At 40.9% G+C, this 25,041-nt stretch overlaps 1 protein-coding gene across 2 annotated transcripts in view; it reads left to right on the forward strand.

Moving 5' to 3' along the window:
- Positions 1-2,240: 2,240 nt before the first annotated feature.
- ST6GALNAC5 (ST6 N-acetylgalactosaminide alpha-2,6-sialyltransferase 5) overlaps positions 2,241-25,041 on the forward strand; it is a 67,039-nt gene continuing 44,238 nt past the window's right edge. Inside the window, exons 1-2 of one of the 2 annotated variants that reach the window (XM_048945061.1) lie at positions 2,241-2,472; positions 3,023-3,256. In XM_048945061.1, the coding sequence (XP_048801018.1) occupies positions 2,407-2,472; positions 3,023-3,256 (300 nt within the window). In that variant the 5' untranslated portion in view covers positions 2,241-2,406. Of the gene's footprint in view, positions 2,473-2,612; positions 2,811-3,022; positions 3,257-25,041 lie in introns of those variants that run through there. The other variant, XM_048945062.1, reaches the window with a different exon arrangement.

Here is a 25,041-nt window from a genome sequence, read left to right on the forward strand (position 1 = left end):
CACTTCTTTTTCCTCCTGGGTTAGGAAAAGCAGCTGTTGTTTTATTCTGTCCTTACCCCTAGCTCTTAGGTAGGAAGAGAATTACACGGATGGTGACATAACCAGCGCTGTGAAGAGTGGTATCTTTGTGTAAAGAACACAGTCTTTGCCTGTGCTTTGTATCCCACTGAGTGTCAAACCACGGAGAAACATGACAGCCAAAAGTGACAAACAAAACTGTTGATGGATGAGAAAAAGCACCTGCAGTGCCTTGGGTATACAGGACTACAGCAAAGTGTTGACCAGCCAGAAATCCAGCTCAGTATTGGCTGCACATTGAAAATAAATTGCTTTAAGTGGGAAGTCAGATGCACTTACATACCTTTTTCATTGACTTGTTTCCAAGTTGATTAAATGCTTGTGCGTTCAGCCTGTGCTCTTCTACTCCTCTCAAGTCTAACTGTTGGCTGTTCAGATGCTTACCTGCACATGTATGTGCATTCAAATACTACTAAAATGCAAGCCTCCCAATAGCTAAAACTATTAATTCATGGGAATTTAAAATTAAATGGCTGGGCTGTTTTCCAGATGATTTCTAAAGTTCCCATGCTTACACATAAATGCCTCCGTAGGATTTACATTACGCCACTGTATTTGTTTCAGTGTGCATTTGACTGCCAGGAATGCTGCCTGTGACCATCACAGCAATCTAATTAAATATCTGAGCAGCAGAAAGCTGGACATTATTCAAGTCCAGCTCAGCATTACATCAGAAAACTTAGTTTGTCTCCTTTATCAGAAGCTTTTTGAATCAGTCTCTTCTACCCAAACCCACAAGTTTAATGACTTTGGTTGGACATATAGTGGGTAACAGATGTCTAACATGACATGTTAGCCATCGGAGCCATGAACCGAAATGATAAAAATGGCGCTTCAGTTTGGCACGGCAAAATATATTAGAAGGGTCAGTCACTACCAACCTGCTTGCTGATAGTTGAGAAACAGCACTGCAAAATGCATGAGCTGCCTCTTGCAGTCTATAGCAGGAAGCCTTGGAGAGCCACAGATAATTTGCTTTCAATGATTCATCAGCTTGGCCCTTTGTTTCACTAATTTGAGTGTCAAGTGCAACCACATAATAACGAATTGCCAAGACCTGATAAGATTCTTCTTATATTGCTTCGTTTGTCTTAACAACTGGTGCATTGAAACCAAACCCACCAACTGAATAAATAGCAAGGGTGCGTGCGATGAGGACATTCTTCCTTGAAATGATAAAGCATGTTTACCACCTTATCCACTGATGTACCCATACGTTCTTCTTCCTTTTCATTTTCTTATAGGGCGGTAAATGCTGCGCTCTGTGCCAGTGCTCGAGATGGCATTTGTTTCACTGTTAGTCCCCCAATGAATTAGTGAAGATAAAAAATGGATTTCAATGACAATATCAGCCTTGAGAAAGCTGCTATTGTGCCCATGGTTGAGTTAGCCTGCTGATCGTTTTCTCCTTAATGTAATCTTTAATGTTATATAGCTATAGGTTAGATGTGAAGGCATATATTAGAACTATTATTTCCATGAGTAATTTCAAGAGAAATATCGTCGTGATTAGGGGATAGATTATTTTTTTAAATGCTACGCTGTCATTTTAATAACTTCATAAGAAATCAACCTTAAAACGGCTTGTTTTGAAGGAGCACGTCCTAATACGCGGAACTGTCAGACATCTGTGTAATTTGAGGTCCCTTCATAAAGTTTTTATGTCTGAACCATCAGCACGGAGAAGGAAACATTAAAAAACAAACAAACAAACAAAAAAAACAACTACTTTGGAAGGCCGCTTGTAAAACAAGGGGGAGAAATGCCCACCTTCGGCCACTGCAAAGATGGCACGGGGAGCAAAACAAAAAAATAGAGTGGAGCTTCTATCGAAAGCCTTCGATATCGCTTTGGAGAAGGGCTGCACGGAGGAGGGCGGCGTTAGCGCCGCACAAGGAGTTGAGGGCGTCGATTTTTTTTACGAACGCGAATTTCAAGCGCTGCCTGAACGCCGCCGGCTTCAGCCAGCACAGCCAGCGGGGAAGAGCCACGGATTCTCCGCCGGGGAAAACCCGGAGCGGCTCCACGTGAGGGTCGCGCCGCGGGTCTCCCCGCTGGCCGGCAGCCGGGGCCGCGTGCCCGCCGTGCGCCCTCCGCGTGCCCGCCGGCGGCGGAGCAGCGCGCCCGAGGGGCGGCAGAAGTTAACTTCACCTGCCCTAAAGCCGCCGCCGCGCCGCCGGGAGGAGGCGGAGGAGGAGGCGGAGGCAGGCGGGGCGGCCGAGGACCCGGCTCTGGCAGAGCTCCGAGGGTCCGGCCGGCTGTAATTCCCCCCTAATCCCCTGCACGGCGGCGCTTCCCCGGCCAAGCCATGGCCGCGGCTCCCCCGCCATGCCGAGCCTAGCGGGGAGCGGGCGGAGCGGCGCCCGGGAGGCGCACAAAATGAAGACCCTGATGGTGAGTGCGGCGCTGGCACGGCACGGCTCGGCCCGGCGGCGGGAGAAGAGCGGCGCGGGGCTGCCCCGGGTTGGGCGCACGCGCTCCCGCCTGCCCCGGCCGCGTCCTCGCGGCTCTCCGGGGTGCGGAAAGGCGAGCGCGAGCCGGGCGGCGGCAGCGAACTTTCCGCATGCTTTCTTTTATTCGTGTTGCTCGGGGTTTGGGGATTTTGTGTGCGCGTCGTGAGAAACGGATGGGAAACCGAGCTGCGTAAAGGACGAGGCTGGAGATGGGGGGAAACAGGGAGGAGGGAGGAGAGCGTGCCCGTGCCCGTGCCCAGCACTCGTTGAAATGCATGGGTGAGGTGTCCGGAGGGAGACGGGGCGGGAAGGAGAGATGTGGGGGAGCAGGAGGAGCTGGGCTGGGGGTGGGCGGGGGGTGGCAGTGCGTGGACGAGGGGGGTCCCGAACCTCCGGCGCACTTTTGCCGAGGCTCCTGCGGCGTGAAACTTGGGGAGCGGTGCCGGCCGCTGTCCCCGGGGCTCTCAGCCGCCTCTTTCTGCCCCCCGCAGCGCCACGGGCTGGCCGTCTGCTTGGCGCTTACCACCATGTGCACCAGCTTGTTGCTCATGTACGGCGGCATCGGAGGCGGCGGTGGGGGCCACCCGGAGCCTCGGCGGCGGCAGCAGCAGCAGCAGCAGGTGGCGGCGGTGCCCAGCCGCCCGCCGGTACGCGGCCAGCACCGGCCGGCGCTCCCCGTCGGAGCCGGACTCCTGGAGGGCTACATCAGCGTCCTGGAGCACAAGGTGAGCCGCCGCCGCGGGGCCCGTGCTTTTCTTGTGGGGTCCGGCGCTGCCTCGGCCTCCCACGGGGAACCCCGACCCCGTACCGCGGAGCTCGCCTTCCTCCCGGCTGTGCTGTGCTCGGGGTGCTCTGCAGCCTGGCTGCTGGGCTGCCTTCTGCAGCCTTCTGTTGCCGACCCCTGGCCCTGTGTCTGGCCCAATGGTTGGGCATCTGTGGGGTGTTGGTTTTCTCCTCCCTGGCCCAGCAGGAGATACCGTTTTGCTTCTGGTGCTGAATGCTGGGGTTCTGCTTTCTCTAGCATCAAGGAAGGGTTAAAGTAAGTTTAGCTACTCAAAGGAAAGTCGATGGGTAGGTGTTTATTCTTAGCTCATTCAGTCTTGGGAAACCGAAGAGAACTGTATTTCCTGTACAAATGACCTTTTCATCCTTCTGAGAAGCAGAAGTTGTCAGCCATGGTTTCTGTTCCAGAAATTGGGGCACTCTAATGGTGAACAAAATGATGTCCCTCCCCTTGATGCAGAAATTACGAGGCTGGGTTGTCAGACTGTGATATCCATTCACTGAAGGTAGGCATAAGGAGCTTTGATATCTTAGAGGACAGACCTAGTGACAGTGAGGAGGGTGGCACATCCAGTGAAGAGGTACTTGATATTCAATAATTTTCTCAGAAGGCAGATTTCTCTGCCACTTACTCAGTGTTCAGTTTCTTGCTTTTCGAGCTCCGAGGATCCTTCCCTACTGAACTCCCAGGTAACGTTTAGTATGCAAGGTTTCAAGTAGTAAGGACGAGAAAAACGAGCAAAGATTCCCAACTTTCTCATGTTGTGACATCGAGACTAATATCTTTCTTAAGGATGTGTTGTCAAACAGGTTACTGGCCTCAGTTTAGAGGTACTGTGTGAGGATTAGTGACCTTGATATACATGGATTTTTATTGTTCCTTCTGGCTTCACTTTCTATGCAGGAGTTACCTGTAGTGCACTTAACACAGGAAAAATAGCTCCTGATGGTCCCTTCAAGGTGTTTTTTGCTTTCTTACATGGTTCTTTAAAAGTTCTCAGAGGTGATGTCTGCTGGCTGTAGAAAAAGTAAGTTTGGCCGTGGGGCTTCCTAATGTGTGTATGCCAACGGTGTGTTTCTCTGCAATTCTTTTGTCCTTCCTGAACATGAGCATTGTGATGTGGTGTGGGTATGTATGCACGTGATGTTTGTAAGCAGTGATCATTGTAAAGGCATCTGTGGGGCTTTTTAAGCCGTCCATGTGCTTAGCCAATGGTTCTCCTGTCTCTGAAACATTCCTCATTAAAATATATTTAAAATTAGTCTTCTATGTATATTACCTTTCAAGGTAGTTTTAATGTTTTTCTGTGTCTTGGGACAAGCTGCTCCTCTGACTTTTCAATATATTGTAGTATGTCTAAACCCATAGATACTCCATTTCTAAATTTTGTTTCATGTCGCTCATATCTCACAGTCATAATCTGCTGAAGTTTTAATAACTTTCCCACATAAGTTCTCTGGTTCAAAAAAAAAAGAAAAAAAGAAAAAAAGAAAAAAAATTACGTAGTCCCTGATGTGTTCCTGGCATGCTTTGTCTTATTTTAACGCGTAAGATCGTGCAGGGAGCTGTGCCACTGTGGTACACAAAGCAGTGAGGACTCTGTATTACCATGGGGAGATGATAGACAAGAGCAGAGCTCAGATTTGACTCTTAACAAGTGTAGCTATTTTGGTAATTTAAAAGACCCAGATATTTAACGTGGATTTAGAATTCCAGAGTACCTCAATTGTGGCAGAATGAAAAATGGAGAAATCAAAAATCACGGGCATTAATAGCTTGGAAAAAGAAGGGAGCAGGATTAGTGATGATGAGAGAAGGGGGAAGAGAGAGTTTGCAAGAAATGAAAAAGGGTGAACGGTTTTCAGAGAAGGTGTTCTTGGGGTGGGACAGCTGAGACTGCAGAGCAGACAGCTTGGATAACAATCATTGGACTTCATGTTGGACTTTCATGTCCAACACAAAGTGAGAGCAAATGAAGGGACTGGAGAGATTTAAGGAACGTTAGGAGAGCTGCAAGAAGAGCGTATGATAAACCTCAGTGTCTGTGGGGAGAATGTGATACTTTAGATAGCAGGTCTGGAAGGAGATAAAAAGCACTTGATGTATGGCAATATACAGGCTTGGCAAGGTAAGGAGAGGAGAATGACTTCAGCAATGGTATGTGTTATTTTGATGGCAAAGAGATAACAGTGTAAAATCACAATGGATGGTAGATTTTTCATAAAACAGCTGCATTAGTTTCCCGTATAAATCTTTGTACTGTCTGTCAAGGAGCTGAATGACCACTGTACAAAGTTCATCTTCTGTGTGTGTCCATGTACTCTTGACTGTTGGCAGTAGTAGAGTAAATGTTGAACTCGGATCTAGGAGCTAAAACATGTCCACAACGTTAGAATGAATTTTTCTGGTTCCCATAGTGTGCTTTAATAGGACGACCTAGTTCAGTGTTTGTAGTGTTACACCTCTTTGGTTGTGTTTAATGAGAGTTAAGAATGCACACTGAAGCTATATGCTAAGTGGTAGTTATTAATCGAGAATTGCAGCATGAATGTTGTCACATACAGAGGCCATGTTATACAGTCATATAGACATTTCTCTTCAGGGAGAATAATTAACTATTGTTCATCTCATTGTACATCACAAATTACTTATGTCTGTCACTACTGGCAGTACAGCTCATTTAGTAGTGATCACATACAGAGACCATTTCCCAGAAAATCAAAGTACTTAGTGAAGTACCAATGACTTTAAAATATAGCTTCCAATACTGGAATTAGCAGTTATTTGCCTCCTCTTATTGCACATTCAGTGAGAACTGGAGTTTCTCATCTGTCCTGCCAAGATAAGCAGGCAGTCTGAGAATATGACTAAAATACAGAAAATTCTTTCTATGGGCTTGAAGAGCCTTTCTGCAGGAGTCTCTTGTCACCTGGTCAGATTTGTAATGGCTTGTTCTGTAGTGTTTTGTCTTTATGATTTTTGCAAGCCTGGTTCCTTGAATGGAAGAACAGAGATCAGAATCCATTTTGCAGCCTCTTGTTGCTTAGGACTGCAAACTTTGTTTTTGTTAAATTGAACTCTTAAGAACGTTTAAAACAGCACCAGGTTCAGAGATGGGCTCTTGGCATCTCACCACAGCATGTCGCAGTCCAAGAGCAGCTCACGATCACTACTGATGGATGACTGAAATGGATCAATGATACTTTTTCTTAGTAATATCCTAATGCTTATATCCTAAAAACTCTCTTATTTGGAGAAGAAAGCATGGTTTGCTGATGGCTGCTGTTGAGGGGTCAAGGACTGCAGGAGATGAAGCAGCTGCCCTTGTAGTTGGAATAGCTATCACTGCCTGCAGAGGCGCTTTGGCAAAGTAGGATTGTTAAGCTTTTACATCTGCTGATGAAAGGACAAGTGTCCCAGACTGTCCAGTGAGCATCTTTCATTAATTCTTTGAGTATGGTCCTAAAATTAAAGATGTTTTGTCATTGGTGTCAAGGGAAGCAGAATTATGCTCTTCTGTGGGGGAATGGGGGTAACACTTTCTGCTGATTTACCACAGTGATGGCAAGAAATTACAGATCTTATATTTTTAAAGCAATTACTGCATACAAATAAGAGACTGTTAATGAAGGTAGGAAACAGCATAATTCCAAAACTTGCAGGAAATAAATATTTAACCATTCTATTACTGTTCTGAAATGAATATGAGAACAATTTCTGAGTAGTTAAAAAGCTTTTTAGTCAGTATCGACTCAACAGTTGGTACTACGAATAAAATATGAGTTTGTCACATACATAATTAAATAATATTTCAAGCCATTTCGCTTCTTAGAAAATAAAAAAAAAATCAAAATCAATCTCATGGACAAAATGTACGAGTTCCTAGAGCTGTGCTTAAATGCCATAGCAGAGCATGAGAACCAACGTGATAATGAAAGAGATCACAATGTTTTCTTAATTTATGATAATGTGAATTATCATATGCAAAGAAATCTTTGTGATCCCTTCAAATTAATGCAGATCAGAGAATGGCATAGTTAATGTAGTCTTTGAGGAAGTCATTCTGCAAAGAGTTCTGTAGCTCCATAATTTCTGAGACACAAGAATGTGTTCTCAGATGAAAGTGGGAACTTTTTCCACTTAGAGTTGGGGGAAAATCTTGATGTGTTTTATGTTCATTTAGATAGAAGCAGTTTGGAATTTGAATTTTACCTAAATAGTTAAACTACTGACGTTTTGGGGTTGAAGTTTGAGGGGGTTCATTAAACCAATTTTCACAATTACCCTATGTGGAGATGGTAGGAAAAGAGATTTTTAGTTTCTTTGAAATGAATTTTGCACAAAATTGTGAGGTGTCTTAGGACAAAACAGCTCCTCATTCCTGAGGTGAGACCAAACCCCCTGAGTTAAGTCAAAGAATGCTTTTCATAATTTGATTACATGCTCTTATTTGCCTGATAGTCTTACCTGTAAAGGAAGGAGCTCAGGCTTTACAATTAATTATTTGATGGAGCTTTTATTTTTGAGAGAGATCCACAAGGGGGAGACTTCATTCTGAAATAACCTTCTTGAGGGACACATCTGTCATAAACGTGAGCAAGGAGTGAGGCCATAGAGCCCCTTGGGCAGTGTCCTCTTGGTTTCTTGGACTGTTTGTTTTGAGGTAGGATACTTACCTTTCCTTCTCTGAAGCTGTAAGTTCATTAAAGCCTTCATAATGGAATAGACAAAGGATTAGAATAGGAGAATGAACTGAATATACAAACATGCATGGCAGAGACAATTACAATTTACTAGATGTACCCAGCATTTGAGTAACTGCTATTTTTTGCTTTAAGTTTTCTGCTTTTGAGCTGCTGTGTTAGCCTACTTTTCCAGCCTAACAAATCAAAATACTGGATTCATTCATTCTGACAGTCCTTGTCTGAAATCTTTAGCAGTGTGTATGTGCACTTAGTGTGCAGTACGGTGTACACAACAGTGATGGGAAATGATGGCACATTTTTCTGTTCTCCAAGTTGCTTGGCACTGCTGCAAAGAGCCAGTAGTCCTAGCTTGGCACTGTTCCTACTTGCAGTATTTTGAAATATTATTTATGTAGAGGCATCAGTTTCTTGAGCAGTTTATGCATCTTTTTAATTGAGTTTTTTGGAAGGGGGCATACTCTGTAGTTGTAGCAATTTTTCTGCAGAATTCTGACTTTGGTGCTTGCTTGAGAGAGATGAAGAATGTTTGCTATCAGAGCAATAAAACAGAGCAATATTTTACAGTTCTGACTATTGCCTAATTCTTTCTAAAGTAATACCACTGAAGATGGAATCTAGTAGAGGGGATGACTTCAGGTTGAGGTCTGTTGCTGGACAGAGATATCTGAAAGGAGTCATTTGGGTGCCTTTGATGTTTGATATCTAATACTGCTAGTTTTACATGAATTAATGTAATGCTGTGCATAACCTACCAGCCACAAACTAGCTGTGTTCAGGAAATAAAGCAGGGTAAATCACTGCCATTATACCAGGGACACAGAAAGTATTGGAGTTTGTACCAGGTACTCATGTACCTCATGAGTACACAGGATGTACTCGTCCTGTGTAATTTGCAACATTATCCCAGATTGTGATGTAGCTTTATTCTTTCATACTAGCTGAAACAAAAAGATTATTTCAGAGACTGTATCACAAAATCTTGATGACTGATTTCAGTACAAGCGTAGTTGGTCAGTAGATGGTCAGATGAAGACAGTTAATGCAAAAACGTGTTTTAATTTTCTCACATTTTGAAAAAGTCAGTTCTCAGCAATTTCCAATGCCGTGACGTTGGCCATACTAGTTAGCTTCTTTTTACAACTGATTAAGGCCAAGTTCTTACTTCTTCACATAAGAAAAAATGCAGAATCATGGAGATGTTTTTATTTATTTTGTATGTCTTGTTTTTACTTGGTTCTGAATTACAGCTTTTAATCTGAATCATGAAAAGTGAAGGCTGAGTAAACACACTGTTCCCTGCTGTATCCTATATATATATATATATCTCCTATGCATCATGCTGTAATAAGTGCAAAGGGCCTGTTTCCTCTGTCTCCTTCCCTATCACCTTTTGTGGACATGAAAAATTTCCTCGTTTCATGTATATGCAAAATACTTCTGGACAGGGAATTGGTGACAGTCTGCTAGGGAGATTTGTGCATCTCTCATGAGAAAAACAGTAATTTTTTTTCTTTTCATTTTCATCATTAATTTCAATGACCACATTTATATTTCCAGTACGTGCTGAAGTATATTATATTTGATAACCATTTGATTTTACCATATTATCCACTTCTTGCACGCCAACTTTCACTGTGAGCGTTTTAGGCTATTTTCATCTTCCTAGAAAGACAAAGTGTTCTTTTGAAGGGTTTTAATCCTTAGTGGAAGCAAGTCTGAACTAAATGAGATTTTCAATGACAGGAAATGTAATTTTTGTTCAGAACTGATGGATATCTCTCAATAGAGTTCCTTAAGTTTCCCCTTTCTGCTTGCCCTGGGGCATATGTGGATATTGAGTGTCGTCCTAACTATGTGATATCTTCAGAACAATAGGCTGCAAGTAGTTTCCTTTTCTCTGTGACCTTCTTTATTCATTTAACCTGTATTGCTCAGCAATGCTCTGTATGCACATCCTTGATGCTGAGGTGGCATTGATATTGAAGAACTCTGTGTATTAATTTAACTTCTAATTAGGGCAATTATGATCAAATCAGCAGTCGTTCCGTGCTGATATAAGCAGATGTGACAGCACAAAAGCCACTTTGAAGGTGAGATGAAGCATCATGATGCCTCACCTCATCCTGTTTTGCCTCACCCCTAAGCAACCTCATCACTCTTTCGCTCCAGCAATCACAGCTAGAAGTGTTCAGACCAGGTTAATTACTGAAATCTGCTCTCAGCTGGAAAAGCAAATATTTTTGATTTAGACACTGATATTAATTATTCTTTGTTGTCATTCTAAAAATATCCAAATAAAGTTAAAAATAAGAGCCTTAAAGCATGGAAGGGGACAGATCAAAGCTGTAACATCTACCTTCAGAGAATCTCTTTGCAATGGAAGAGTGTAAAATGCAGATGTGAAGCTCTGAGGTGCCCCCAGTGGTGTTCTATAAAAGACAGAGTTGGGCTCAAAACTGTATTACATTCCTGCAGGAAATGCACATCAGAACTGAGGTTTGGCAAATCTGGCCGTGCTGTTAGTGCCTGGGCTGTACTCATGGGGGTACCAGTGTACATTAAGTACAGTAATAAACAGTGGATTCTTACTGCAATGCTGTAAGAAAACTTCGGAAAAGAAAAGATTATCTTACAACATTGAGGGGGCAAATTAATGGATTAGTAGAGTGTGGGGTTTTTTCCCAAAAAAATGCAAAATGTTTGTTGTTCAAAACAAGGGATCAGTAATGAGTGTATGTGGCATACAGGCAGTGTAGATCAGCTTTTCTTAATTTGGATTTAATCATCTGGACTGTTGTAATGCAGAACAAGAATATATAAATATGTGCTTCATCCTCTAATAGAACACATTAAGACTTAATTGCAGCTGTGGAAAAAGTTCCATTACAGAATGGATGACTTGGTAAGACATAACCTGGAAAAGAGGAGGAAGATATTTCTCACTAAACAGTTTGTGCAATTGTAATATACATTTTTATTTAGCAAGTATTATATATTTGTTTTGGTATGTTATTAGCCTCCTTAGACACTGCCTTGGCATTAATATTGCAGAAACAAAATATTCTGTAAAGTTTATTCTGTCAGACAGTATTAAATTAGAGTATATCTTGCCCTCAGCTGTAGCAGGTCATAAGAGTAGATGTAATGACACTCAGCAGAGCACCAGTCTAAGGCTTATCTCTAAGGAAAAGAAAAAATCCAACAGTGAAAGTTTGTACGAATGTACATCTGTATCAAGCTTTGTGCACAGGAAAGTTAAAGAAACGGTGTTTATGCTTATGAAATGGCTCATTGAGAAACAGACTTCAGGAGACTGCATTTGTCACTAAGCACATGCTGTTGGCCAGTTCACCTGCATGGAATTTAATACCTTTTGTTCCATTTTGAGATGGCAGGACAAGTCTAGCAGATAGTGACATGATAGTAAATTCAAGCTTGTTACGGTCTAAACTTCATTGCCTGCATTGCATTCTCTGTGGACAGACATCTTTATTCTGTATCAGTGAAATTCACCCGTGTGACTTGCACAAAATGTAAGCATCTGAGGAAGTACATAACTAAGGCAACTGATAAGAAGGTGGCACATCATTATGGGGTAATAAAGTGAGATGTAGAGATTCCCAAAGCTAGAGCAGGCTGGGTCAGTAAGTCTGCATAGTGTAGTTGGAGACAGGCTTGTTAGCTCGAGTTTGAAATCAGATTTGTCTGTACCTGAGCAAATAAGTGCTGACCTTTGGCAGCTGTGTCTCTTCTGGAGCTGGGCTGTGCTGCTCTGTGCAGTCAGGGTCAGGACGGGCTGAGGCTGTGTGGGGTGTCCTGGGAACAGGTTTACAGACATGTCCAAAACATTTCTGAACAATTCTCGGGTGCGGTGCCTGAGACTGTAACTGCATTTGCTATATTAGCTGTTCCTTAACTTTAGCCGTGCAAACAAGAACCATTTTGTATTTTGCAGGGATTGAATATTTGATCAGAAATATGTTTAAAAAACACGATGTTCAAAACCTGTAAATAGTCCTTATGAGAAATCCTCTGGTTGTCTATGTGGAGGCACTGCTCTCCCAACCTTTGTGCAGAACATGGAAGCTTCCAGGCAGTATGTGCTGTTGTACAACTCGTGCTGTCCCTTCCCTGCACCAGTGTAGCTTATGGTATGCCTTTCTTGGGTCAGTCCTTGAGATACTTGGCTAAATTTCATCCCTGGAGATTAGAATAATGACAAATGTGCTCCTAAATTTTGTTGCTCTCCACTTTATTCCTAATGCTACTATAAAAGGGTTAGTTCTACATATCTCAGCATATTGGTTGACTCTGAAATAGGGACATAAAATCGAAAAATACAGCCAGTGGTCTGGCTGCAGCTGTCAGAGTGATGAGGAATTAATACTGCCTGTCCTTCCTCAGTCCTGTGCCTGGATATTTGTAGGTGGACTCCTTTTCTAAAAAATCAAAGGAAACCAAAGCTCTTTATATTTTATTGAGATAGTTTCTTTCTTAACGCTTATATTCTTTAAAATAATCATTATTACTGATGACTCTCCGAAATACATTTTACTGATTAAAAACCTACAGCAAAATCACTGCTACTTCCATTCATTCATCTACTTGTGTATGCTCTTTGTAATGCTGCTCTGGATTTCTGTCTGTTTTCAGTGCTGATTCCTGAGTCTGTAGTCTGAGTCAGTTGGTTACAATGTTGTTCATGTTATCCATGAGAACCACCTCCAACGTGAATGGGACTGTGAAATAACTGGTCCTTCAGTAAGGGCTTCCCCATCTTGCTGAGTGCCAGCTGACATGATGTCTAAGCATATGTCTGTATGGGATTTTGCCAGCAGACGAGAGCGTGCTTTGCCCTCCCTTTGAGCCGCTTGAAGATGCATCGGCTCTGCTCTGGCAGCTGAATGGCTGCAGTGAGCACGTTGCTAAGCCAGAACTAATAAGCTTGACTGGAAGGAAGGGTCTGCTGGACTCAGCACATATTAAAGTGTGGCTGTGTGGCTTGCACGTAGAGCTTCTGTGCGTCCTACAGCCTTGACCTACAGGCAGAGCATGGTCTGTTGTACAACAGCCTAATAGGATAGATGGCATTGTGAGTCAGGTTTTCAAAGTGATGTGAGACCCTGAGTTAGGTTCACAGAGCACTGCTTACTCATCTAAGTCTCCACTGAGGAAAATTTTGCTGTTTTCACTGGATGTGTACTTGTCAAAGGAACGACTTTAACTGTGTAACTATAGGAAATGGTGTTTGAAAATCAGGTAAAGATTTTTCTGTTTGTCTGTGTGTAGTCGATTCTCTACACACAGACAGGGCATCTCATTTGCAACGTGTTTTCTGGTGTTCCTACTATACATATTTGGAAATGCTGACAACTGCACCTTAATTTCAATTGGTGAAGAATTTTTGAGTACGATAGGATATTTAATCATCTCTTCACTGTCTAACATAAGACTGCTGAGCCTTAATGTTACTCTTCCTGTTGCTAATTTTCATATTCATAGATTTAATTTTGACTTCGCTTTTAATTTTTATGAGTAGCCAAAAGCTATGTTTTTTGAAAAGTAGAATTGAAAACTAGAGCTAAATTCTTCCTCTTCCCTGAATCTGCTTTATGTCTCAGTAGCAGCACAGAAAAAGCACCGGAGCTAGTTACAGATATGCTGAATATTCGTTCTCAGTGGCAGTGTTGGTGTGTCCCTGATGGTTTGAGGGCATAAATGAGGTACTTTGTGCAGCTGGTAGATGTGGAGGAGGGATATCAGGGCCAGGAGGGTATCTCCAGTATTAATGTGTCTGATTTCTGCCAGCACAGTGATCCCTTTTGATCTGCAGTAATTTGTGCAATACAGAGCAGCTTTCAGGGTATCTTTAATTATGCCTGTCGACATTTTGGCCTGGAAAGTGAAATGAGGCTTTAGAATCACCTCTCGCTCCCAGCTGTGTTGATTTGGAACTTTGCACAGCTTGTTACCCAGCTGCAAGCGCAAGGCTCCTAATTCTGCTCCTGTGAAAGACAATGAATGCATCACACCTTGGGCTTCAGCAGAAGGTGCAGCTGGCTCTGAGTCTTTGTGTCAGAGCTCACCAGGTGGGATATATATGTATCTGCATATAACCTGTACTAACACATATCTTTAGATCAAGTCTAGATTTGAGGCAATTCACAGGACCCAAAAGCTTTTCAGGTTTTGTGTTGATATGGCGTACAGCAGTTCTGCTGTGTTAGGAGAGCTATAAAAACAGGGCTTACACTAAAAACACTGGCAGAGATATAATGCTCATATTGGTGCTCTCAGGTGTATCTAGGTGGTAACATGCACCAGCTTCATTAAAGCTTCTCAGAAATGACTTTTATAACTATACCTCTTCCTAGGGATATTTTTCAGCGTGTTGTGAATATGACACCTCTTATTTGTAATGTGAAAAAAAAATGTTTAAAAATGATTATTAGTGTCTTCACATTTGAACTATGATAGTTATGATGGTTATTTGTCACTCAGTAGCTAATTACAAAAGAAGATTTATTCCACTTGAAGGTGCAGGAGGTGATTTCATCTGTGTCATGAAAAGTCCAGGGACTTTGTTATTTAAATCCTCCAAAGTTTGAAGTTGGGTACATTGCTCACAGGAGGTGCATGAAAACCTTGTGGCTGAGATCAGAGGTGAAAACTAAGGACAGCTGTGACAGTCAGTGTGTAAGCCAGTTTAGCAACAATTGCTGTCCCATTGCCTCTTGACTGTGGATGATTAGCTACATCTGCTTGTCTTCTTTACAGGAATTGCTTTTTGTGTACCAGTCTGTGCAGAGCACTGAGACTTTGAAATTCAAAACAAGTAATCTTAAAAAAAAAAAAATAATAATAATAAAAAAAATCTAATTCCTTTTTGTTTCCCTTGGAAAACAAATACATGTGTCTTTTTTCTTGTTGTTTTGTTTCATATTTTACATCAGTAAAAGTACTGACAATTACATTACACTGTTTACTAAAGCTGTGCTCCTACCCAGTAATACACGTAAGACATCTTATACTGCCTTAAGGATTAAGTTAAGCTCCTTTGTCAAGCCTGCTGGTATGGCACGACTGTTAATCTGTAACTGTCAGGCTCTGGTTAGATCCTTCTTTAGACTGAGGCCATGTCTAAGTGCAAAAAAAATTAAGACGAATCAACTCTCCTAATATTTACGCCTCCGTATTTTTGCACAGAGCGATCAATCAGTAGAAAGAGAAGCTGTGTTAGGCATACGTGTTTCTATAAGAAGCTTGCATTTCAAGCCCTTATTTAGCAGCATCGTAATTTGCTTTGTGTTTATGCTTGTGAAATATGAAGACAGAGTTGACAGTGTTCAAAATACTAAATTCATGAAAATAAGATGTGCTATGGGTGAAAGCTCACTGAAAGGAGGACAAGGGAAACTGTGCAAACCTGCATTCCTAATTAAAATTCTATTGAGTTGTCTACAGTGTGTTCATGTTTTATTACATCAGTAATTACTCTTACATTTTCTTTTCAAATTACAACATTAAGTCACCAAAAAAATTAGAAATGTGCTGTAGTTGCAGCATATCTAGACTTAAATGAGAGTGTATGAAAAGAGTAGTGAAGCTGGAAGTTAAGCAAGGTATAAAACTGGTTCTAAGTAGTCACGCTGCTGTGTTGTAGGGATTGAATGTTTAGATTTCGCTGTGGATTTATGTACTGTAGTGTTGTGTTAGCCAAAACTTACAAGAGGAATTTTTAAAGTAATTATCTCAAAATAGCCTAATAGTGCAATTTGTACACATGATCCTTAAAAGATGTACTGCAGTCATCCAATGGTGTGATACAGGTTGAACGTTGAAGCATTTGCTAAAATTACTACAGATAGGCTTTGAAGCTTGGTAGCTGCCTGAATAGGATTTTGCTAATCAGGCTACGTTTTTAGAAATAATAGTAAAAGAAACCTCAACAAGTGAGAATTTTTTGTGTCATTCTCCTTCAAATATAGTTTCCAGTGCCTATTTTTGTATTTTACACACATGCAGCCTTCCCATTTTCCGAAACAAGAGGTTCTGTCCCTGAACTCATTAAATAATAATACTTTGTACTTGTATCGCCTTCCTTCTGAGGATCTCCAAGTGCCATAGAAATGTTAAATGGAAACTTCTGCTTTAAAGTATGGGAGTATTAATTCCTTATTACATAGGGGGATAGTGAAACATAAAAAAGTTCAAACCATAGTTTTGACCTTTGAGTGTCCAGATAGGAATTTCAGAGAGGAGTTTGAAAAGTGCTCAAGTGTTGAAAACTGAGGGGACTCAACCTCAGAATACGTCCACCGTAATCATGTGAGACACCTGACTGTCATGCTTGACTTGGAACTGAAATTTCAGACGTTGTTCTATATAGAGAGAATGAGAATATATACAGCGGATTGGAAGAGTTATGCACCTGAAAATGGATTCAAGGTACCTGCTCTACCTGAGAACAGCCCAACTGAAAAGTACTGAAGTGAAATTCCAGTGCAGGTCAGGATCGTGGTGGAGGATGGCTTAGTCTAGGTAATCAATAACAGAAGAGAAAGCAATTGTAGTCTTGAGCTGGGGGCGTCTGCAATGGGTTATGAGTTCCAGTTTCAGAAACTGTTGAAGTATGTGTTTTAAAAAGTTTTGCTGCATGAATTGAAGATTACGGTGTTACTTTGTAATTTTCCAAAGAGGTCTCCCCATGTGTTTAATCAAATTAACTCCCTCAGCCCCCTCCAGCTCCTTCATTGTGTGTGGCTATGTCAGCTGTTCCAGGAAGCAGCACGACCTGCTCACTGCTGGGTTGTGGTCACTTGCAGGAAGTGTGGACTTGAGCACAGGTTTAGATAATAGCTGAACAAGGCTGTTGAAGACCCCGATTTTTGGTTTAGGCTTTCATATTTTGCCAAGGTGTCTGTGTGATGCTGAGCCCTCACTCCACATTACTACATGAGCATGTAAATGAATGATTTTCAGAGCATATTGAACCGCATGTGTTTGGCAACAACTGTAGTGACTTTGGGCAGGTTAACTCTGAGCATGGTGTTTGATGTGTGCAGCACGGCTGCATGGTGTTTTGGGCTGTAATAAACTTCAATGGGGCATGCAAATATAGGCACTCTTGGTTCTTTGACTGAAGTCCTTTGGGAAGCAGCGTATTCATCAGATCAATACCAGCCGTTTCTACAAAGTTTGTTAATGTCATACACCTTAAAAATATTTGGTATATATTTTATATTGTGGATTTGAGAACAATTATATGACGTTATATCAAGATACATTATGTTTAATGATCAAATAAGTAAGTTTCAGTGTTGGGGAGAAGGGTTATGACAGCACATATCTCAGATTGTTAAACATTTACTCTTTGCATGTTCAAGTAATCCTTTCATCTTTTGAAAGAAAAGCAAAATCTTGCACAACTGCAGAAGACCTACAAAGAAGGTGATTTGAAACATAGCTGAATATAAATACTGTGATTGCATAAAGTACCTGACTGACAGTATTAGAGTGTGGAGTCTATCACAATCCTATGAAACAGGAACAATTTGGGAAGAACAGGAAAATTCTTGCAATATGCCTGTGTAGATCTTCTTTAAGATCAAAATTAGAAGCAATCTTTACATTGCCAACTCAGTCCTTGACCTCTGTATGAATGCTAATCCTGAGTTTCCCAAGATGGAAGTCTGGAGTTGCAGACAAATTGCTTTTGGAGTGCTTGATGTTGTAAGTGAAAGTGGTAAAGGAGGCCATCCACCAAAGGCTCAGTGTTTAGATAGCCCTGAGTTTCCTGTGCCTAACGTTTGCAGGTTGTAAAAAGCAAGTACAATGGGTTACAAGTACAAGAATACAGATACGAAAAGTATAAGTATTCTCTGCAGAGCAGGGGTGAGATACTTGGTACAGAAATGTGGGATTTAGAGAGTATCATCTTAGGGGAAAAAAATTCAAATCTTTTCTCAGGCGTAACATTAAGCAGCTGAAGTCAAAGTGACCTCAGTTTTCTTTGCCTTGTGTGGATTAGGTGTAAATATTTTTCTCTTCCCTTTCTTGGGTGAAAATGAAGATAAGACAATTCTGATCTTCTAATTCAAAATAGGAATGTTGGAGGAGAGAATTTCAAGTAGTGAATTCTGTTATCATGGATAATAAAACTGCAATAAAAGCTACTTTTACCGTGCTGCTTTCAGAGCAAAGGTGTATGAAGCAGACCATTCTGATTAGATGCTGAAATACACATATTCCTGCCCCAGCGTTGTAGCTTAGACTAGCTACAAGACTCACAAATGGTGAACTCTGACAAATAATCCATCAAGTGATGTTGAGACTCTATCAGGAAAGGCAGCCTCAAACAACTTTTTTTTTCTTTGTTGTAATCCATCACTTCTTGTGCGCCTCTTAATGGTCACATATATACAGATACTCTTGTTACTTTCAATCCCTTTGTATTTCTTAGGAGAGCAGAAGCGTAGCATTGAATGGTTCCCATGTGCTGCTTTGCAGAGTGGGGAACAGGCACGCAAGGCCAGAAAACGCTGTGAATGAAATGTCGTTATTCAGCCCAGTCGTGTTTCTGCTAAGACTTCGTGGAATTCTCCCCTGGAAATCAGAAGAAGCAGGGTCAGCACCCACGTTTGCTGCCCAGTCAAAAGCTGCTGGTGCTGTGGACTCAGACCTGACAGCCCAGCATCAGCTGCTGGTCACTGGAGTGCCTCTCTTACAGTGGTGCATAGGCTATCTCCTAAGTCTGCTCTGAAGTGCTGGAATCTGCAGATTGATAAAATTTGAAGACAGAAGGGTAAATATTCGTGCAAAGTCCACTCCTCTGTCAGATTCATGCTGCTTAAGGAAAAGAGTGGAAGGCTGAAGAGTTGGGCTAATAAGTTTTAAGTCCCCAGTACTTCCTGAATCTTTCTAAACATGTTTGCTTGTAGATCTCATTATTGAAGGAGCTCAAGCACTCAGAATGCTAGCAGCAGAAACTGCAGTGTTGGCCCTAATACTGAACAGGGATGGGGAATATAACTGCTATTTTGAAACATTGCTTTAGGATTTCGTACGATACAGTGTGGCAGCAGTAGAAAGTGGCATTTGTTTTTCTATTAACAGTTCTAGGTTTTATTAAAGTACAGATGTTGGCAGTGATGATTGCAGTATGTTATTCTGATGCTAGCTGGATGTCTGCACAATGATCGTTTATATGGAGTTCCCCCCCTGTAGAGCTGATGTTTCACAGGGTATCCTCAGATGTGATGAAATCTGTATGGTTTTATGAGTGGTGCTAGGGTTATATTAATGAGGAGCACTCTGCCTTTTCTTGAAGCTCAAATCCCAGCAGTGCCCCAGAAAGCCAGAATTACCTTTCATAGACCACTGACCTTTTGTCTTGATTATCTTTGTGAACTGGTGCTGACTTTCAGTTAATAGAACTTCGTAATTGGGGAGCTAAGAGGGCTAAAATAGAAGTGACAGGTTTTGCTGCTGGTTAGATGTTAATGTGAGTCCTGAATGCCTTTTAAATATGTTATTCCAAATCTCAGGAAATGGAGAAGAGCACTTGTATGAAATAAAAAGGCTGGGAAAGCAAATAAAAGTACCATTTGTCTGATGAGTTTGAAGGTATGTCACTCAACTTGAAACCAGAGATGTCATTGGAGAAACCTTTTATGAATGCAGTGCCTTGCTATATTTCCGTATGCTTTTAGTATTTCAAGTATTCTATTTGTAAGTAGTACAACACTGAAGATGAGTTTAGGTTTAGTTGAGACAGATTGAAATAGCCAAATGCTTCTGGAATGGGACTGTCACTCTTAGATGCTGGGGAGCAGCTCCATGCTGTCCCCAGCTTTATTCTCTCCTATGTATCTCCTATGTATATTATCTCCTATGTATTAAAAACAGCATTTAAAGAAGGCAAGTGATAATTTGGCTTTAGTGAGTGACGTTTTGCTTTCTCAATAAAATATGACTCCATGTAAGAACTTGTTTATTCAAGGCCATGCAAGAAATAGACTGCTACAAACAGCCCTTGCTGTTGTTCCTGGCGGTGAACTGATTGGCTCTGAGGGCAGTGCACACAGGACACAGTTATGCAATTTGGTGTTCATTTATGTCAACGTTATTCCTTTAAGCATTCTTGCAGAACAGGCTCTGGGGTGCTGGGTACTTTCAGACATAGGACAAGGAGACAGAGACAGTCCCATGCTATTGATTATTCCTTTAATGTGATATACCTGAGCACTTGCTAACTCTTCCTAAAGTGCTTTGAGCTCTTCAGGAGAAAAATGAATCAATGTGATGACTCTCATTTTAAAGCTGAAAAATGAAATTCCAAGTGATAATTTCATTTTAAGCTAGGCAGCCTGTGTGTCCATAATGATCCACAGGGCTACTTAGGCTGAAAGACAACCCATGCTGTTTGCTTGGGAGTTCTCTGTTTCTTGGCCGGCGGCTGACCAGGAGGATCATGAGCAGATGTGAATTCTTTTCATGTCTGTACCCACAGTTGCTGGACCTGCTGCCTGTCTGTTTTGGTTGTTCAGTGAAAGACAGCGAATTCTTGCTTGTTTAAGGAGACTGACTTACAGCCTTGAAATAGGGTAGTGAAATAAATGAGATGTTTTCATTTTTTCTGTCAAGGATGTTATACAAAGTTGCCTAACTGAATGTAGGCACTAAACCCAGGCAAAACATTCTTATCTCTAGGAAACTGGAGAACATCACAACCAAGTGTCTGTATTTTGCATGTGACTGCCTTATTTCTTTTTGTAGTTTTTATTTTACTCCATGTAACAGATCTAGCAGCAAAAGTAGCAGACATCCTTAACCTCCATTGACATTTAATCCAATGATGAATTCACCAGTTCTGAAGATCTCAGAGAAAGGGACACTAGGTTCAGTATTTTCTCCACGATGAAGTTTTTGGAATGGCTCAGATGTGCCTGTTCTGGTTTGGTCTTCAGAATAGTTCATCTTGTTACTTGCTGTAAAAGTGAGAATGCATGAATAGATGGTGACGGGATGTGGGGTGGGATACAGATGAGATATGTAATTTATGTGCAGTTTGTGATACATGGTAAATCTGGTGTGCAGAAAGAAAAAGGTTGTGATTTGAAGTCCAGTGCTGAAAATATAAATCATCTTAGTCATATTGCAGCTGTGTTTACCTCAAATTATTTGGTGATGCCAGTGCTGAAGTGGAACACAGTGCAACGTTTGTTTTGAAGACACAGATGTGAGATGCTCTTTTTTTTTTTTTTTTTCTCAGTAAAGATTAAATCCTGTACTGGGGGGACAATAGGTTCAAAAGTGCCAATTGGATATTCTATATCATCTCAGTGTGACTTTTTAGAAAAAAAATCTTTTCTGTGTCATTTTTTCATCTCATTACATCTCAGTGCAGTCTGTTGCTGTGCACTCGATTGGAATATACCATCAAGATACATAATGCTGAAAATCTCAGCTCTGAAGTCTGGTGAGACACATTTTCCCTTTTTACTTGGAGACAGCAATAATGAATATCTCTAATCTCATTAGTTTGAAAGAACCACCCCACAGCGCTAAGGTGCTTTAAAAAAGCAAGAAGCAGAGGAGACATGATTAAGTTTGTAGAAATAGGAAGGAAAATATTTCTTTGGAGGTAGCAGAACAGTTGCACTTGTTCAGTTTTTGCCTTCTGGAAGACTCTGCTTTTGAAAATTAATTTCCCCGTGTCCTGCATGAGGGAGCTTAGTAGTTTGCATTACTGTATTCAGGATATAACTACTAAACAACATGTTGATGATTTTTACTGTTTGTAATTTGCCTTTCTGTCAATATTCTTTATGCTGTTTGTCTTCCCGCTCTCTGAGTGAAGTTTATGACTCCTGTTTTGTTTTTAGCTGAGCTGTTTGCGATTATTCTCAGGTGTGTTGCTACTCACTATGGAGTCTGTCAGCTCTTCCTGGCCATGTTTAGCAAGTAGCATTATCATTTTACTCAAGCAGTTAAATTTGACTGATGAGTTCATCTATATAGTTTTTGCAAGAGTCTGTAAAATCCATTTATGTGATATTCTGATATAATTGCCTTTGCTTCTGTTAATGCTGTTTTCCAGAAGATTAAGCAAATGCTATAGAATCTAAGTTCCAGTTTTTGGGAGAAAAGTGATGATGATTTCAGTGTTTGGTTTAGATAGAAAACTAAGCTTGATGGGAGACAGACAAGAAGCAAGTAGTAAGAAATACATGTCAGATCAACTCTTCATGTATTTGTTATTTACCTGAGTAGTTTTGCTCTCTGGTTTGTAGGTCCATGCCTTGTTTGTGGATGTCACAAGTCTTCTTACCTCTTTGTACTACACTTAAATGTCATCTTAAATTTGTTTCTCAGCCTGTTTTGTGGAAAACTTGGAAAAAGGCTAAAAGGTCAATCATATTTGTCTTAATCAAAATTATTTTCAGTAATTGTATTCTCACTCCTCATTGATTCTAATGGGACAGAACGTATTATGTGCACCCTAAAATCAATATGAAACTCAAAGTACTTACTATAGAATTGAGGGTGGTTGTTTTTTTTTTTTTTAATAAAAAAAAGAAATATCCATTATTATTCATGTAGTGCCATGTGTGTTGTGTTAGCTGGGCAGTACAATTTATCAGATACAGTACACTGAGTCCCACTGAAATCAGTGAGAAATGGATATTTGACTCTTCACCATGCTTATTCATTGTAATGCTTTGGTTATTTACAGCTGCTAAGCATTTATTACCAGAAATATATTTTTGTGTGTACTGCAGTTACCCTTAAAACTGCAGATAAATTAGTACTTAGAATGAAATGACTTGCTGTAGGAGCATTTCAGATAGGTACATCATGTGTCGTGTCATGTCTTCCCTTCCTGTCCCTCATTGTATATGTCCTCTCATTATATGTCCTGACCACATATATAAAGCATCCATGTGTTTATAGACGGTTATGATGATGGGGTGGCCTGTGTGTACTGCCATAAGTTCATTCTACTGACTTTGAGTCTTACTGTAGGAAATAACTCAGTACTGCTGTAGGTAGTGAAGCAGCATTCCATAGGATTTAACAAGTGTCATCTAAGTGATTTATGGTAGAAGGTACGGCAGAGCAACAAACAGTTGGAAGGACAATCAGTATTGCTACGGTTATATAGCATTAATGGTTTTTAATACTTTCTTGAATTTAGCATGTCTGTGAGGTTATAGAAAACTAAATAATCACTTGAGGAATTAGTCTTAAGCCTGCTTTTTCTCCTTGCCCATTTGCAAAGCCTTATCTTGACTCCTTGAAAAACTGTTGGCCTGTAGGGAGTTTAGTTGTTCACCTCCAGGTAGGCATGCATATGGATCCATATTCCTTGCTGTATCTATTGTAAGATGATTCTCTAAAATTCAGTACTTTTCCAAGCTACCCACTCTTTCAGTAGCAGTGATATGTTCTGGAATGATAATGACTGCTTCTTCCTCTGGGTTATCTTGGTTTTCAGCCTCAATGTCAGGTGGTCTGATGTGGTGAACATAACATTAGGCATTCCAGAAATGCAGACAGCGCTTTCATCTTGTACTTTGTTAGAATTTATTAAATGAACATGGTTTGAATTGGATTCTGACATCCTGGAGTCAATACCAAATCCATCAGTGACTTCTGAGGGCTATCTTAAGGGGTAGTAATACTGAAATATATTCTGTGGTAGTTCTCCATTCTCTCTTTTTTTTTTTTTTTTTTTTTTTTTTAATCTTTCAGTCTCTTGCTTTACTGAGATGTTTCCTTTAGTTTCACTTGCCAAGAACTTCTAGTTATTGAGAACTGAAAGCTCCACTGTTCTCCCAACATATATGCGTAAGTTCAGATGTTACGCTGTGCAAACAGTTGTATTGGTACTTTATTTAGTTATGTATGTGATAGACATCATAGGCTTGTACTGGAGAAGGACAGATTCAGAACTAAAGGATGCTGCAGTTGGAATGAAAGGACTGAGTTGCAGTAGTTTGAGCTATAACAGAACTGGTATCTGTGGTAGAATGTGTTCCCACCAGACATCCATATGGGGGTATGCATATTATATGCAGTCGTATAATACATTATTGCAATTTGCACATGGAAACTATTTTGGTTCTTGTAAGATGAGAAAACCTGAAATACAGAGGAACTTGTGCTGTGAATCTTAATGCTTTAGTACAGAGGTTCTTGAATTAAAAACTTAGCTTATTCATACAGCATGTACTCGCAGCTTCTAAGTGAATTGATTAAACACACGGTGCACTGCCTGTTTCCCGCTGTACAACCTGGCTGGCTGATGGGGGAGAGTGCTTGTCATCACAGGAGTTGTGTTCCCTTTCACTGAAAGCTGCTTCTTTAAAAAGAATCCCATGTTGTTATCCATTATGCTTTCCAGTACTCTCCTTGAGACTTTATACATAAAGATTCACTTACTCTGTAAGTGTAGTGTTCTACTTTCTTAATAACAGTGTAACACTCTACAAAATTTCACGCTTTTTTGCTTTTAGCCTTCTTTACTTTCTGCCTTTCTAATTCATTTTTGCATAATTGGTCGTATTTTATGTTTTGTTTTACTTCTGCCGTTTAATTTTCTTAAATTTCACATATATATTTGCACTATGTGTTTGTTGGAGGTTTATAATGTTACTCAGGGCTCATGATGCGTGTTCTGCCTACTTCACGTGATAAGGATCAATACCTCAGCTTGGTTCCACTTCAGACTTCCTTGTCCTTACAGAGCAATTAAGCTTGAGCTCCATAGCTTTAGCTAATGCGCATAATGCCGTAGTCAAACTAACACAGCTTACCTGTTCAGAAACAGCTGGGGATTTGGGTAACAACGCTGCCAAATACTTTACAGATTTCCTTAGAATTCAAAAAAGTCGTGCCACTTTGGAGTAATTCCAGTCAGGAATCCTGCCTGGAGCGGAGCGAAATTTCCCAGTAGTGTTTAATTAAGCAGCTTCATCTTTAAGTTGTGCTCCTGCAGATGCATTTTATTTTGTCA

Source organism: Lagopus muta, chromosome 5 (genome assembly GCF_023343835.1).
Source record: "Lagopus muta isolate bLagMut1 chromosome 5, bLagMut1 primary, whole genome shotgun sequence".
NCBI classification, from domain to species: Eukaryota; Metazoa; Chordata; class Aves; order Galliformes; family Phasianidae; genus Lagopus; species Lagopus muta.